This window comes from Podarcis gaigeae, assembly GCF_964106915.1.
Source record: "Podarcis gaigeae genome assembly, chromosome: 16".
In the NCBI taxonomy this organism is placed as follows: Eukaryota; Metazoa; Chordata; class Lepidosauria; order Squamata; family Lacertidae; genus Podarcis; species Podarcis gaigeae.
This window is the reverse complement of record NC_139693.1, coordinates 35,220,571-35,237,443: the sequence shown is the minus strand read 5'-3', so window position 1 is coordinate 35,237,443 and position 16,873 is coordinate 35,220,571. Positions and strand designations below refer to the sequence as shown.

The 16,873-nt window shown below is 46.3% G+C and overlaps 1 protein-coding gene and 1 long non-coding RNA gene across 19 annotated transcripts in view; one reads left to right on the top strand and one right to left on the bottom strand.

Moving 5' to 3' along the window:
- Positions 1-16,873, bottom strand: part of RIMBP2 (RIMS binding protein 2) — a 273,596-nt gene that overhangs the window by 82,625 nt on the left and 174,098 nt on the right. For 13 of the 18 annotated variants that reach the window (XM_083716867.1, XM_083716868.1, XM_083716869.1 and 10 more), the window contains 3 exons: positions 15,056-15,145; positions 8,876-8,998; positions 2,357-2,461 (listed from right to left, as the gene is read on the bottom strand). In XM_083716867.1, coding sequence (XP_083572993.1) covers positions 2,357-2,458 — 102 coding nt within the window. In that variant the 5' untranslated portion in view covers positions 2,459-2,461; positions 8,876-8,998; positions 15,056-15,145. Of the gene's footprint in view, positions 1-2,356; positions 2,462-8,875; positions 8,999-15,055; positions 15,146-16,873 lie in introns of those variants that run through there. The other 5 variants (XM_083716859.1, XM_083716872.1, XM_083716861.1 and 2 more) reach the window with 1 other exon arrangement.
- Positions 1-16,873, top strand: part of LOC310834345 — a 202,671-nt gene that overhangs the window by 77,119 nt on the left and 108,679 nt on the right. The gene's annotated exons all lie outside the window — the stretch shown is intronic.

The window sequence follows — 16,873 nt, the reverse complement described above, 5'->3', positions numbered from 1 at the left end:
TGTGCTAGACTAATAAATGTTCCCTAATAGCATCTGATAAAGGAAAGAGACCACAAAGAGGTCTCTGGAGTGCAAACAATACCTTAGCAAGTAATAAGAAACTTTTGTCTTATCTACCATCACAGGTTTAATAAAAAATTATAAATATACCTTTCCAGAATTCAAACTCAAAATATCGATACTGAAAGCTACAACAGTACTCACTGCAAACACATTTCATAACAAACTTGGTTATCTGACTGGGTCCTCTTATCAGCATTGCGTCTGAGAAGGCAATATTGTGCCCTCCTTATTGTGGCTGGGAGACTAGATAGGGACATCTTGGCGCTCTGTATATCCTCCTGATACAGGACTATCAGCCTGAATATGCTATCAGGGATCTAAGGTGGAAGCAGCAGTTATTAGCTTTCTTAATATGAAATGCAGCTATGGAATCTCATAAAAGGAGCAGCTCACCTACAAGGAAAAGCTGAGACATTCAGGGCTTTTTAGCTTGCAGAAAATGCAAGCTCCCAGTACGTTTCCGAGAACAATTCAAAGTGTTGGTGCTGACCTTTAAAGCCGTAAATGGCCTTGGTCCAGTATATCTGAAGGAGCGTCTCCACCACCATCATTCTACCCGGACACTGAGGTCCAGCACCGAGGGCCTTCTGGCGGTTCCCTCGCTGCGAGAAGCCGTGTTACAGGGAACCAGGCAGAGGGTAGTGGCACCCGCCCTATGGAACACCCCCCCATCAGATGTCAAAGAGAAAAACAACTACCAGACTTTTAGAAGACATCTGAAGGCAGCCCTGTTTAGGGAAGCTTTTAATGTTTGATGTATTACAGTATTTTAATATTTTTTTGGAAGCCGCCCAGATGGGCGGGGTATAAATAATAAATTTAAAATTATTATTATTATTACGGAAGAGGAGGCATCATAGAGATGTACATGCACCCCCCAAAATACTAGAACGTGGGGGCATCCAACCAAAGCTGAACGTTGGGAGAGTCCGGACAGACAAAAGGAAGTAATTCTCCACACGGCTCACAGTTCAGCTATGGAATCTGTTCCCACAAGAGATAGTGATGGCCACCAACTGCGGGGGGGGGGGGGGGGGCTTTAAAAGATGCTTAGACAAATCCATGGAGGAGAAAACCATCAAGGCTGCTGGCCACAATGACTATGTTCTCCAACAGGGGAGGCAGTATGCCTCTGAAGACCAGCTGCTGGGAATCACAAATGAGGAGAGGCTCCCTAATAGTAGTAGTAATAATAATAATAATAATAATAATAATAATAATAATAATAATAATTTATTTATACCCCGCCTATCTGGCTGGGTTTCTCCAGCCACTCTGGGCAGCTTCCAACAAAATATTAAAAAAACAATAATCTATTAAACATTAAAAGCTTCCCTAAACAGGGCTGCCTTCAGATGTCTTCTAAAAGTCTGGTAGTTGTTCTTCTCTTTGACATCTGACGGGAGGGCATTCCACAGGGCGGGTGCCACTACCAAGAAGGCCCTCTGCCTGGTTCCCTGTAACTTGGCTTCTCGCAGCGAGGGAACCACTGGACCTCAGTGTCTGGGCAGAATGATGGAGATGGAGACGCTCCTTCAGGCATCCGGTCAACCACTGTGAGAATAGTGCCGGGTTAGAAGGGCCTTTGGCCTGTTCCAACAGGGCTCTTTCTATGTTCTAACCATTGGTGCCTCAAGGGTTCAATTCTGCACCAACCTTATATTTGTTGGCTACCTCCTATGTGCCAGATGTTTGAATGTTCCTGCAGAACAGCAGTCTGCCTGGGTCAGGACTGTCTCCATGCTGACCAGCAGGGGCTGTCTGGGATTTCAGACCAAAGATCTTTCCCAGCCCTAGCTAGAAATGCCAGGGACCATTTGAAAGCACAGTGTGTTCTCTACTTCTGAGTTATAGCCTTTCCCTTAACATAATGGACAGGGAACACACTGTTTCCCATCACCTGCAGGAGCTTGAATCTGTCCTCAGCCACCTTGTGAAAAGTCACATTTTCAGAGATGGAAGCAGCATTTAGCAGCATGCTACGGCTGGCTAGCTACCCAAGAACAGCAAGATAATGTACAAGGTGCCCTTAACACACGGTTGCACCAACTACTGATAAGAACCAAACGTCTCAAAATATGGTTTCCATAACATGAAAAAAATGGATCCAATAATGTATTCCACGTTCACGTAATGTCCTAACTAGAATGGGCTCAGATTAAGAAACGGGTTATGAAACTGATTTGTGAAATCTACCAGGGACTCACCTGTTTCACTCCTGGTGCCACACATGTGACGGCTTTGCCCTACTGCTTGCTTTTCACCCTTCCCTTCCTCCCGCTGCCTTGCTTACCTTCTGCAGGAGTTCAATTTCCTGCTGTTTTGCGTTGAGAACAGCCAAGGCTTGCTCATGCTCCAATTCCAGCTGTTGCCGCCGTTCAGCAGCCTCTCGCATATGCTGTTGAGTGGAGAAGAAAACAACTCATCAGGCAAGTGTGAGGGACAGGTGCCAGGAACAGGTCAGTAATAGCTCACACACGGTGCCAGCAAAGTTAATTCTCTATTCAAAGAAACAAACAGCTCAGGAGGCCAGGCCTAGTAAGCACAGCATAGATCTTGCCCCTATGAGGCAGTTGTGAGGACTGAAGCTGAGCCTTCCCACAATTGTCTAAGGCTCCTCCTCCCCTGGGTCCTTCCCAAACAAGCTGAGACTCCATCAGCACATCTATCTCTGCTCCACCCTCTTCATACCTTTTATGACCCTGGGAGATCAGGGGGGATGGGAACTGGTTGCAGCAGGAAGGGGAGACCCCCTGGCTCTGTCAGCTGCCTGCCTCATCTCTGCTTCCTCTCCAGCCCCTGCCACTGCCTCTTCCTGCTTGCTAAACCGTAAACCTTGTTACCTCTTCAGTTTCTGACACCTCCTCCTTCCAGTCTGCTCCCTCTTCTCCTACTGACCAATCCTCATCGTCCCACCAACAACCCCCTGACTCGGAGCCTTCTTCCCTTGGGGTTTCCCAGCTGGTGCCTCTCACCACCCCTCTGCCTCCAGCCAGCCCATAACAGGAAGTGAACAACAGTTGCTTCCTTCTCACCCCAATATTACTCCTTTGTGGTGGAGAAAACACTTCAGCACAATTAAATGTTGCCAACGTGATGCCCATTGATGTTTTTACCTGCTCCTCTTTCACTTCCCACTCTAAGAGATATTCATACATTCTTGATATATACTTTCCTTTATTATATATTAATTCTCTTTCAAAAATGGAAGTTTCTTTGGCAAGACCTTCTTTCTTATCTGTACACAATTTCTGATTTAGTTGGAAATATTGTATCCAATCAGACAAGTGGCATCTAATTTCATTGTATTTTTTTAAAGTTGGCTTTTCTTTGTCTGGTTCTAGTAGGTGGGCCACCCTCCCTTCATGTTTTTCCTTTTGACTGCTATTGCTTCCGCTGGAGATGTCCACAAAGGTATCTTTGGTTCCAAAATTCCTCTATATTTACTCCATATCTTACAGAGTGATTTCCTTATTACATGGCTTAAGAAACCTTTGTGGACCTTCACTTTTTCGTGTATTAGATAGGTGTGTGTGGGCCAGTTAAACAGCCTCCATGGGCCGCTTCCAGCCCATGGGCTGCAGGTTGGGGACCCCCGGTGTAGACCCCTGGCCACAGTGATCCATGCGATGGTCACCTCCAGGCTTGACTACTGTAACTCGCTCTACGTGGGGCTGCCCTTGAAGCTGTCCCAGAAACTCCAGCGGGTGCAGAATGCTGCAGTGAGGCTCCTCACGGGGTCTCTGCCATGGGAGCATATTCACCCAGTGCTTTTCCAGCTGCGCTGGCTCCCAATGAAGTACAGGATCAGATTTAAGGTTCTGGTTTTGACCTTTAAAGCCCTTCACGGCCTAGGACCCTCGTACCTACGGGACCGCCTCTCCCGGTATGTCCCACGGAAAGCCTCAAGGTCCATAAATAGCAACACCCTAGTGGTCCCAGGCCCTAAGGAAGTTAGATTAGCTTCAACCAGAGCCAGGGCCTTTTCAACTCTGGCTCCAGCCTGGTGGAACGCTCTGCCTCATGAGACCAGGGCCCTGCAGGATCTGATTTCTTTCTACAGGGCCTGTAAGACAGAGTTGTTCCGCCTGGCCTTTGGCTTGGAGTCAATTTTATCCCTTCCCCTCTTCCTTTTTTCTTTCTCCTCCTGTGATGAGGCTGCATTTTAGTATTTTAATGTTTCAATATTTTAATGTTGTATTTTAATCTTGTTTTTAAATTGTATTCATTCAACTTGTTTTTATTACTGCTTGTTAGCTGCCCTGAGCCCGGCATTGGCTGGGGAGGGTGGGGTATAAATAAAAATTATTATTATTATTATTATTATTATTATTATTATTATTACTGAGCTAGATTGTCTGGCTCAGTACCAGGCAGCTTCCTCTGTTCTTGTTTCTAACCATTTTGAAGGGTTGCAAAAGAGAGAAGAGGCACCATTGCCAGGATGCGATACAGTATTTCTCTTTCCATTGCACTGTTGAATCATAGGATTGCAAGGTTCGAAGGGACACCATGGGTCATCTAGTCCAGCCCCCTGCAATGCAGGAATCACAGCTGAGATGGAAAGAAAAAAAGACTCTCTCTGCTCTTCATAGTCACATCATACGCTGGGTAGAATGCTATCTTATGTTCCCTTCTGAAATGCTCTGACGTGATTCTCAGTGGATCACTTTGCTTATTAATGGCTGCTGGTTCGCCTGGGGATAGTTCAAACTCTCAAGGCATCTAAACAGGCGACAGGACACATTAAAAATAATACATCACGGAAGGGGCGGAGTACAATGAGTTGGAAAGGCATGTGCTCAAGATGACATAGAGGGACAATGTGGTGGGACACCTGAATTGCAGGCAGAAGGTCCCAGGGCCAATTCTGAGCATCTGCAGTGAAAAAAATAATCAGGTGCCAGATGATGTGAAACACACACTGCCAGTTGGAGCATAGGGCAATGGAATAGCCCTTCCTCTGTGAATTTAACTAATCCTCCTTTAACCACCATTTCTTTTGCTCCCAGGCAATGGATCAACAGACATTCACACAAAGCCCTATGTCCTTTAATCTGACCTTCCTCTCTTCAAAACCTTTTCCTCTGTTGCAAACTATTCCCACCAAACCTGCAGGCAGTAAGTGGTGCCCGCTGAGGACTTTAGAGTAAGCAAAGGGAGTGAGCTCTCTTCGCCAATTCATAGAGAGACAGGCTTCCCTTTTGAAAGCGTCCAGAATGAGCTGGCAAACATTGCACGAACCTTTATATCTATCTACCCATCACTATTTGGCCTGTTTTTGAAGGACTAAAATAGAAATGAAAGGCATTCAGCCTTGCTTGGCACATCTTTTGGGGGGAAAGGGCAAGGGGGGGCAGGTTGGAGAATGGTGTGTTTTTTTGGTCTTTCTTTTGCTGAAACCAAAGACAGAATTGCTTTCGTCTTCCTTTGTTCGCCTCTGAAACATCCACGCTGTGCCCTTCTTGCTCTCCTTTTTGCTTGCCCGACAAAGTTGTGATTGTAAAGCAATGTTTGAGCTTCTCTTTATCTGTGTCACTCCAAAGGAGACTTAGCAGAAGCTGCTACTGTGGTTCAGTCAACTGACAAAATGTCTCTCTCTCTCTCTCTCTCTCTCTCTCTCTCTCTCTCTGTGTGTGTGTGTGTGTGTGTGTTTGTGTGTGTGTGTGTGTGTGTGTGTGTGTCTGTCTGTCTGTCTGTCTGTCTGTCTAGAGGAGGTTGATCCTGAAGCTCCTGCTCTGAGTGAGTGGAGGGCAGCATATTTTTACAGATCAGCATAAACCATTTAGAAACTTATAACCATGCTAATTTTTATTTCAAGTGTTCCTAAAAGGTAAAGGGTAAAGAGACCCCTGACCACTAGGTCCAGTCATGACTGACTCTGGGGTTGCGGCGCTCATCTCGCTTTATTGGCAGAGGGAGCCAGCGTACAGCTTCCAGGTCATGTAGCTAGCATGACTAAGCCGCTTCGGGCGAACCAGAGCAGCGAATGAAAACACCATTTACCTTCCCGCCGGAGCAGTACCTATTTATCTACTTGCACTTTGATGTGCTTTCAAACTGCTAGGTTGGCAGGAGCAGGGACCGAGCAACAGGAGCTCACCCTGTCACGGGGATTCAAACCGTTGACCTTCTGATTGGCAAGCCCAAGAGGCTCAGTGGTTTAGAATATTAAAATACAATAGTCTATTAAACATTAAAAGCTTCCCTAAACAGGGCTGCCTTCAGATGTCTTCTAAAAGTCTGGTAGTTGTTGTTCTCTTTGACATCTGGTGGGAGGGCGTTCCACAGGGCAGGTGCCACTACCGAGAAGGCCCTCTGCCTGGTTCCTTGTAACTTGGCTTCTCGCAGCAAGGGAACCACCAGAAGGCCCTTGGCACTGGACCTCAGTGTCCAGGCAGAATGATGGGGGTAGAGATGCTCCTTCAGATATACTAGACCGAGGCCATTTAGGGCTTTAAAGGTCAGCACCAACACTTTGAATTGTGCTTGGAAACGTACTGGGAGCCAGTGTAGGTCTTTCAAGACTGGTGTTACAGGCCCTGGTGGTCTGGGAGGTTCTTCTGGGAGTTCTTGTCCAGTCTCCCAGGCACAACGGCCTCTCCATCTTCTGCAGTCATCTCTGAGCCCAGACCTGGCTCCCCATCTGGAGCCCCTGCAGACTTCAAGTTCTGTCCACATTGCTGCTGGACGCAAGAATCACGACAGCATCACAGCCTCTGAAGGGCGAGTTACAGCATTTGTCTCTCTTTCCACATTGCCCCATCCCAGTCGTCTCCAAAGTGTGTGTTCTTGCTCTAGGCGACAAGACGGCTTTGCTGAGGAAGCTGATCTCCATGGTGGGAAAGGAATCTGCCCCGGGAACAGGTTTATTTTTAAAAGTTCCAATATTTATAAAAGCCTACCGTCGACATTAACGGAGACTCAGATGGCTTTTTGAATGTCATTGCCTTGTTTCAGAAAGATAACTGGAACGCAGGGAGGGAAGCGACCCAAATTGAATTCTGCGCTAGAATGTGGCGATCAAAGGGACTTGTCGCCTCGCTCAGCCGAAGCCACATCCACGGCACAGAAGAGTCAGGGCAGATAGGCGGCTGGAGCACATTGGGCAGAAAGGAAGAGAGGGGGGAAAAGGAGATCCATTTCCTTTGAGACGTTATATTTAACTTTCCGGAGCGTTGTGTCAGCACATTTCAGCCCTGGCTCTTCTGCAAAGCTAATACATCCCGATATAATGAAAGGGAGAATTAAAACTGCTCCACCTCAGTGCAGGGCTGCTTTTTTATATTCAAAGGCGGAAAATGAAGACCACTTTCCTGGGTTGGCTACTACATGATGTAGGCAGCGAACCCATTGAAACAAAGTCGATTTTGTTTGCATTTCAATGAGAAACAGCATAATTGGCACTTCTCGAACCAATATGCAAACTGAAACCACATTTATAATATAATAATAATAATAATTTTTTATTTATACCCCGCCCTCCCCAGCCAAGGCCGGGCTCAGAGCGGCTTACAAGCAATAATAAAAACAAGATGAATGATTACAAATTAAAAACAAAAATAAAACACAACAATTAAAATAATGGAACATTAAAATATTAAAATGTAGCCTCATCGCAGGAGGAGAAGGAAAAGAAGGGGGGAAAAGAGAGAGGGGGGGGAGGGAGGGGATCAAACTGGCTCCAAGCCAAAGGCCAGGCGGAACAACTCTGTCTTACAGGCCCTGTGGAAAGAAATCAGATCCTGCAGGGCCCTGGTCTCATGAGGCAGAGCGTTCCACCAGGCTGGAGCCAGTGTTGAGAAGGCCCTGGCTCTGGTTGAAGCCAATCTAACTTCATTTGTGATGAGTCCTGTAGGATGTGCTGCTCAGAACGCCCAGAGATTCTCAGAGTGGTGCATTGTCTAGGATTAACTGTTGTCATCAAGATGCTTAATTTTTTGCTGCTATTGGTGTTTGTTTGGGGTTTTTGGGGGGTATTTTTTATTATTATGAGACCTTATTATGATTTATGTGTGGATTGTTTAATTTTATTGTACACTTTTTGAGATGTTTTTTATTTAATGCTCACAGCTACTTTTGTTGTATATATTTTTTGTAATTATGTAAATCTTTTTAAGAATGTAAGCTGCCTTGAGCATGGCTTAACTATGGGAAGGTGGCATACAAATAAACAACAGTAATTGGTGATGAAAACCAGATTTTGTGATGCAATTCTCCAAGCGCACAGTGCATACAGGAAGTGCATATATCAGAGGAAACTGTGTGGAATATAGGTTTCTGTGAAGAGGGTGCGCAGCCAGATCTACGGCTGTTAATGTATTTTATTTTAGCCATCAATTTCAAGGTCTCAAAGAGAAGACAACAGAGTCGACTAGTGTGTATGTCAGGCATAGGCAAACTCGGCCCTGCAGATGTTTTGGGACTACAACTCCCATGATCCCTAGCTAACAGGACCAGTGGTCAGGGATGATGGGAACTGTAGTCCCAAAACATCTGGCGGGCTGAGTTTGCCTATGCCTGGTGTATGTCGTTTGCTTGACACAAGCACAAACTAAGGAGATTGCATAGAGAGTATGCAAAATGGAGGCGCAAGGGCAGCTGTGACAGCAGCAGCCTGCAGATCAACAGGATCTTCCTCCTATTTGAATGTTCAAACATTCCAAGGTTGCATTGCCAAGCTGGTCCTTGCCATATGTTGCAAACAATTCAGCCCTTTGCTGAGCATCTTCCTTGCGATGACAATGACACCACTTACATTCAAGGGACCAGAGAGCTCCACATACAGTCTCTCAGCTTTCTTTCTACATACCTTTAGGACCTGCTCTAAGTTCTCCAGTTTGGCTCGGAGCTGGTGCTTCTCCTTCACAGCCAAATCACGTTCTTTGGTCACTGCGGCGAGGGTTTCTCTAAGCTGAACATAGTCTGTTTTCACCTAAACAAGAGCAGAGGAAAAACTGAGACAGAACAAATTGCATTTCCGCAGGTGCCATCAATGTGAAAGAAGAACCACATGATTGACGACTGTCAATTAGAATAGAATTAGAATAGAAAATTAGAGATTTAGGGAGCTTCCTGGCCTTCCATAACACCTCAGCACTGCCACAGGCTGATAGCATCCATGCCATGCCACATTGAGGCAGTAATTGATGCAAAAGGGGCCCAAACCAAGTACTGAATACATATGCATGCTTCTACTTCTCAGTGGTCCAATACTGCTCTATTTGCAATCCTTGTTTTGCTGATCTCATTTAATATTTTAATTTTCTGAGATTGTTAATTTGGGGTTTTCATCAGCTGTACGCCATGATCATCACAATTATAACAAACAAATATGACATATCTCGCTTTGCATGTCATGAGTCTATCTCATATATTAGTTCCACCTTTTAAGTTGAATTGCTGAAATAAATGAACTTTTCCACAATATTCTAATTTTCCGAGTTTCACCTGTGTGTGCAATTTTATGTGCCAGAAGACTGTCCTTTATTGGAAGCACCTATATTTAAAGGGCTCTGTGTTCCAAATCTAGCTTAAAGATAAAGAACTCAAAGAAGCGGGGAGAGGGGGCTTGAAGTTACCACCAGAACGGTAGACTGAGAAGGCACACAAAGGTTGCTCGGTCACAGTCTTCACCACTACAGTGAGATGTATGCCATGGAAGCTCACAGAAGCCAGAGGAATTTCAGAGTATGGTTTCCAGTGGTGAGAAGTGGTTGTCTTAGTGAACAAGTGCATGCATTGAAGCTAGAGACAACATTTCTATTAACCACTCTGACACCTAATTTCTAGAAGCTCCAAAGATGGAAGCGAAACTCTGAAGAATGACAAATCCCAGCAACTCGCACTACAAATCAGAACAAGTCGTCTCCAAAAGGCAAATAAGCAGGATAAAGTGGGAATAGTCATTCATCCTGGGACAGACACTGGAAAATAGGACTGCCCAGTGGGGCTTGCTAGGGTGGAATAAAGGGAGGCCAACAGTAGGTGGCGCCAGAGCCAACTCATGCTAGTTTTGCACAAACACAAGACTAATCTCTGCTGGGGTCTGTAGGATGAAACTGACAGGTACAGTAGTAGCATCCCATGGTCTGGCTTTAAGTAAGAAGGAAGACAAGGGAGGTGGGGGGCTGAGGGTAGACTGAGCTTGGTGGGGCAGTGTGGCGATCATACAGGGTCCCCGGACGTTTCACGGTCTATTGATCCCTGTGCCACCACTTTATTTCTCGCTGCCACCACCCAGGCCCTACGTGGTACAATACTGGGTCCAGTCATGGTTAAATTGGAACATAAACTTCTGTTTATTTATTGCAGTTTAACAAGCGTGTGGTTTCATAAATGTTATCTGTCAATTACAATCATGGGGTGCCTATTCAAACCTATAACTTCTGCTACCTGCTCTCACTCACTAAACCACCTCTCAGATTTTTACTCGTCTTCCTAGCTCCTAACTGTTCCTGACTCAGCTTATTTCTATACACTAACTCAGCCTCCCCACAGACTCTATCCCAATTCACTCCCACTCCAACCAACCACCCAACTCCCAATGAACTCTCCCCTTCGCCCCTCCCAGAGCTGGTTTTATAGTCCCTCTGACTCCACCCCCCTGGGTTCTGATTGGGTAACCTGCTTAACTATTTCACCTCCAGCACTCTCACATGTTAACTTCACAGGCAGTGCCCCATTTGCCCTAATAAGATAGCCTCATCTGGTGCTGCCGCCAGCAAACAAGACTTGCTGGAGCAAAACCAGTAGCTGCTCCAGAGCTAGAGCTCAGCATTTGGGGATTCCTTCACTCGGAAACTTCGGTTTTTAATTTATGTGTTTGGCAAAGCAGGTAGAGAGGTGCCCAGGTGTGCTGGGTGTTGCTTAAACACTGCCCCCTGGCAACAGAGCCTCATTTTCTCTTTCCCTCTAGATTTTTGCCTTGAGCTGGGTGCAAAAGCAGCAGCTGATTTGGTTTGCCCCGTCCCAAATGTGCTCATGGAATCTGTCAATCCCATTTGTTTCATGCTTATGCAAGTGGATCTAATGATCGCCTCTGCAAGCTGCTGTCACGGGAACATATGGGCCATACATGAAATGAAAATTGCGTCGGAACAGCGAAGCCCCCCCCCTCCTTCCCCAACTCCAGTGGCAGCAAAAGACGGCTGACCTAGTATGAAGAACTGCTAGATACAGCCCCCCTGATTCTTATAGAAGACTTTGCTCCAAGAACAAATTATAAAGCGGTAGCCAAACTAGCCTGTGACCCCAAACACAAAGATGGTCCTGTGGCAACTTAAAGAGCAAAAGATTTAGTATGACACTAAATCACAACCAAATCTGTAGGTCTTTTGTTTGTTTGCTTTGGGGTAATTCCTCTTTCAATGATTCAAGATGCCCAGAAACATATTTGCACAGTTCAGCTGTGGTTGCCTAAGAGCAGATCCACGTCCCCACCATCCCATTCCCACATGCCAGGTGTGGGAAACTTCTGCCCCTCCTGATGTTGATGAACCACAACTCCCATCCAAGCCTGGCTAACGAGCAGGGAGTTGTAGCTCAGCAACATCATGAGAGCTAAAAGTTTCCCACTCCTGCTATAGGCTAACAGCAGACTCGTTCCCTGCCTGTGGATTCCTGATGTAGCCAAACTGGTACCACTTGTGCGAAACAGGGCGAGATGAGGAGGACTGGGAGGACTCAAAGATTTGCATAATTACATCCTACCCCATACACACACACACACATACACACAGTGGTACCTCGGGTTAAGTACTTAATTTGTTCTGGAGGTCCATTCTTAACCTGAAACTGTTCTTAACCTGAAGCACCACTTTAGCTAATGGGGCCTCCCGCTGCCGTCGCACCACTGGAGCACGATTTCTATTCTCATCCTGAAGCAAAGTTCTTAACCTGAAGCACTATTTCTGAGTTAGCGGAGTCTGTAACCTGAAGCGTATGTAACCTGAAGCGTATGTAACCCAAGGTACCACTGTATACACACACACACACACGCCCCTTTAGAACAAATAGGGATTGATCCAACGGAATTTCCCTCTCAAGGAAGAAACTGGAACCCTAGACAGACAACAGGTCTAAAGGTAAAGGTAAAGGGATCTCTGACCGCTAGGTCCAGTCGTGGCCGACTCTGGGATTGCGGCGCTCATCTCACTCTACAGGCTGAGGGAGCCGGCGTACAGCTTCCAGGTCATGTGGCTAGCATGACTAAGTCGCTTCTGGTGAACCAGAGCAACACACGGAAACACCGTTTACCTTCCCGCCGGAGCGGTACCTATTTATCTACTTGCACTTTGACGTGCTTTCGAACTGCTAGGTTGGCAGGAGCAGGAACTGAGCAACGGGAGCTCACTCCATCAGGGGATTCGAACCGCCGACCTTCTGATTAGCAAGTCCTAGGCTCTGTGGTTTAACCCACAGCACCACCCGCGTCCCTCTCAAGGAAGAATTTCCCTCTCAAGGAAGAAACTGGAACCCTAGTCAGACAATAGGTCTACATGCATTCAAATAATGCATGGAGTGGGGCCCCTGGACACCGGCCCCACCCATATCTCCCCACCTATGCTCTTGACCTTTGTGCTTTCAGCTGAACATACTTGGAATCACCCTTCAGATGTATGCGCTAAACAAATAAACAAAAAAATTAATGGGCAGTTTCCTCCCTATTTCAGCTTTATTATAGGTTTCCTGTTATAATAGATCTGATTCCTCCCTTTTAAACATGGGGGGGGGGGGGGAGACCATTGACATAGCTCATTAAGGACCAGCAAAATATTCCACACAGCTTCCCACACCTCTCCTCGCTCTACCCAGCCTTATTCTGAATACTGATTATTTCCAGGCAGACTTAAGAAGAGAGAGTTTATCTGGCACGCAGGCATGCACACACATTTCTGAGCATCTGTAATTAAGAGACCTGCTAATGAATTTCCCTCTCTTAATCACAGCTACCGGCGAGCAGATTATGAAACGTGGCTCAGGAACGTTGCTGTGAACATGTGCTACAAAACATCTCCCTTTATTTCCTAGCCCCTCCTGAGAGGCTACAAAATGAAAGAATGGACAGAGAGAGAGAGAAAAGGAAACAAGTAATTCCAGGCTTAAAACCCATTTACATTCTACATTTAAAGCAGTATCATGGAACTTTAAACAGAAGAATTAGTTTACTCTGCCTGTCATTGGCTCCAGCTCTACCTACGTTTGGCCTCACAACCCTACAAGTTGCAATGGGCACTACCACCTGATGCACCTGATGTATTTTTTGCTCTATAAGACTCACTTTTTCCCTCCTAAAAAGTAATGGGAAATGTGTGTGCATCTTATGGAGCGAATGCAGGCTGCGCAGCTATCCCAGAAGCCAGAACAGCAAGAGCGATTGCTGCTTTCACTGCGCAGCGATCCCTCTTGCTGTTCTGGCTTCTGAGATTCAGAATATTTTTTTTTCTTGTTTTCCTCCTCCAAAAACTAGGTGCGTCTGGTGATCTGGTGCGTCTTATAGAGCGAAAATACGGTATGTTTCGCTCCAAGCAAAGAGGCTTAGAAAGACATTTCCCCAGGACTTCTAGCAAATAATGAGTCGCATCCGAGGCGTCTGTTAGCCACTGTGTTGTATTTTATATCCTTTTGTTGTATTACTGGTGCACGTTGTACTTTCGCCCTATTTATTTGCAGGTTGCTTTTAATAAGCAAGATGATCCTCTGAATACTGTCCAAGCAGGCCTGGCCCTCTCAGGTGGTGAGGTGAACACCTTTGCCTCAGGCATCAGATTAGGAAGAACAGTGGATCAGTCCCCTGCTCAAGCCCCCAAGATTACACCCACGCGGAGGGGAGGGGAAACGGTTAAAACAGACTTCAGTCAACAGAACAGAGTGGGTCATAGAATCATAGAACCTCTGCTTAAACATCTCCAAAGGAAGGAGTCCTAAAATATATATCTCAAGTGTCCAAAGGTACATCTCTGGCTTACAATGAAGATGCTAGACACAATTTGGTGTCCGTGTGTGGGGGAATTCCATGGCTTTGGGGCTGCCCCAGAGACTGCCCTTTCCAAGGCCACTATTCCCCAAACCTCTTGAGGGTGGTGGAACTATCAAGGGAGCCCCCAAAGCCCATTATATACCACCCTGAGACCCGCAGGTATAGGCCAGTATATATAAATTTAAATTTAAAGTGAAAGCTGGACCATAAAGAAGGCTGATCACCGAAGAATTGATGCTTTTGAATTATGGTGCTGGAGGAGACTCTTGAGAGTCCCATGGACTGCAAGAAGATCAAACCTCTCTATTCTGAAGGAAATCAGCCCTGAGTGCTCACTGGAAGGACAGATCGTGAAGCTGAGGCTCCAATACTTTGGCCACCTCATGAGAAGAGAAGACTCCCTGGAAAAGACCCTGATGCTGGATAAGATGGAGGGCACAAGGAGAAGGGGACGACAGAGGACGAGATGGCTGGATAGTGTTCGCGAAGCTACCAGCATGAGTTTGACCAAACTGTGGGAGGCAGTGGAAGACAGGAGTGCCTGGCGTGCTCTGGTCCATGGGGTCACGAAGAGTCGGACACAACTAAATGACTAAACAACAACATATAAATTTAATAAATAAAATAAAATTTTAGCACTCGAGAAAGTCCGTAGGGACCAATAACCGTAGGGAGAAAGGTGTTACACCATTTATCACAGTAATGCTTTCAAGAAGCATTTGCTGCTGGTGCAAAGCAGCACCCGTGGTCAGCTCTCCTGCAATGCCTTGCTCTGAGGAAGGACTCTGGGCAGCCTAGAAGTGTCTGTACTGCTGTTGCTAATGGAGCAGGAAAAGCTACTCAAAACTAAGAGCTTGGCAGCAGAGCAGTGGGGAGGTCGGTGCACCTGAAGAAGATGGCAGCAGCAGAAGGTCCACACACTTCATCCATAGCATTATGCTTCCAGCAGATCTTTGGCCCAGAGATCAATGAACCCCCAAAACAGTTTTGGCCACTGTACTGAGAACTTACCTGGTCATACTGAAGTGCCTTGTGAGATATGCTGGCATACTGGAGCCTCAAGCAGTTCTTTCCATGCACGACATTGTTTAGTTCATTTTTCTAGAAGAAAAAGAGAAGAGAGAGACTAAAGCATTCTCAGAGACTTCAGTCAACCAGCGGAATGTGCCTCGGCTAACCATGCTGACCACTCCAGGGTGCTGCCTTATTGTGAGTCACACCAGTGGTCTGACACCCAGCTCAGGATGGCCAGCACTGCAGCTCTCCAGGATTTCAGACTCTCCCAGCCCCACCTGGAGATGTGGGGGTTAAACCTGGAACATTCTGCAAGCAAGGCAGGTGCTCTGGCACTGAACTATGGCTCTTCCCCCCAGTTGTGGGGATTGTACTTGGGGCTCATAACCCAGGAAGGCAGCCCTAAACTTCCACTGCCTTACGGGACATCTTAGGGAGAAGAAAAGGCTAAGGAGTAGACCCTACACAAATCCAGAGTGGAATCCCTAAGACAGTTGGATGGTGCCTTGTACGCCTCCTTCCGGCATCTCTCCTGCAGCTAAGCTGGTGCCAAGCGTATTGCTCTGCTTTGCTTTGGACCACATCAGTGAGGCTGTGAGGAAGGTATTGTCATCTAGGCAGCCCAGGACCTCCATACACCATACCCAGATTTGTGGCTCAGAGAGGTTACTTTGGTGCTGCTAATGCAGCGGTTTGACTTCACCCCCAGAAGTGCACTCCATTGTTTTTTGAGACAGATGGGTGCCAACAACAACTTTGGGAAGGCAGCAAGCTGGAAACACACAAGGATGGGGAAATAGGAAGCTGTCTTATGCACAATGCTCTGGATCTGGCTGGACCAAGTAGAGAAGAGCTTTTGCTTCTGGCAAAACATAGGTTGTGTACACACCATACTTTTTAAGCACATGACTTCCCCAAAAGGATACTGGGAACTGTCATTTGTTATGGGTACTGGGAACTGTGAGGGGTAAACTACAACTTCCAGGATTCTTTGGGGGAAGCCGAGTGCTTTAAATGTGTAGCGTGCGTGCAGCCACAGCATCTGGGTGACAAGAATGAATTGTTCCCTCCTGTTCCTCACTAGTCTGACCACATCTGTTGCACTGTGTTCGGTTCTGGGACCACCTCTTAAGAAACACCACATATACTGGGCTGAGGCTGTTCAGGGCTTTAAAGGTCAGCACCTAGATCGCTGACCACTGAGCTGATGGGATCTGGGAATCTTATAACACCTGAAGAATTACAGATTCCTCACTCCTGCCACCTGCCTCTCCGCACAGTTGGATGGATGTTTGAAGCTCAAATTTATCAGTTAAATAAAAAAACGGGGGGAGCATCTTGTTAATTTGAAGGAGGTGCTTCTTGGTCTTTAACATGGTTTTATTTATTTATTTGGTCCCCCTATCTGGGAGCTAGGGGTCAGCGCTGCCTGCTGTATTTCTGAGAAGTTAATTATCCCTCACTCTTTCCACACAGGCAGTGACACAGTCAAATGAGGTCCACCATTTAAGCTATTCAAAATCAATTTCTTCCCTGCCCCAGCAGCTGCTGATGAAGGCAAGGAGGCTGGAGAGAGATTAATAAGTCATGAAACCAGCCACTATTAGCCACGGGACACAACCCTTTGAAAAGAGAAACACTTCTGAAATATTATCAGACATATTTAGAGAGAGAGAGAGAGAGATTGAGAAGCAGGCAAATGGTCTTCCAGGCTTCCAAAATGTTTCAGTTATCATCAGCTCATCAGTTACTACGTGCCTTCACTGGCTCACCATTCAGTAAATATGCAGTCAAAACCTTCAATCCATTTGATAA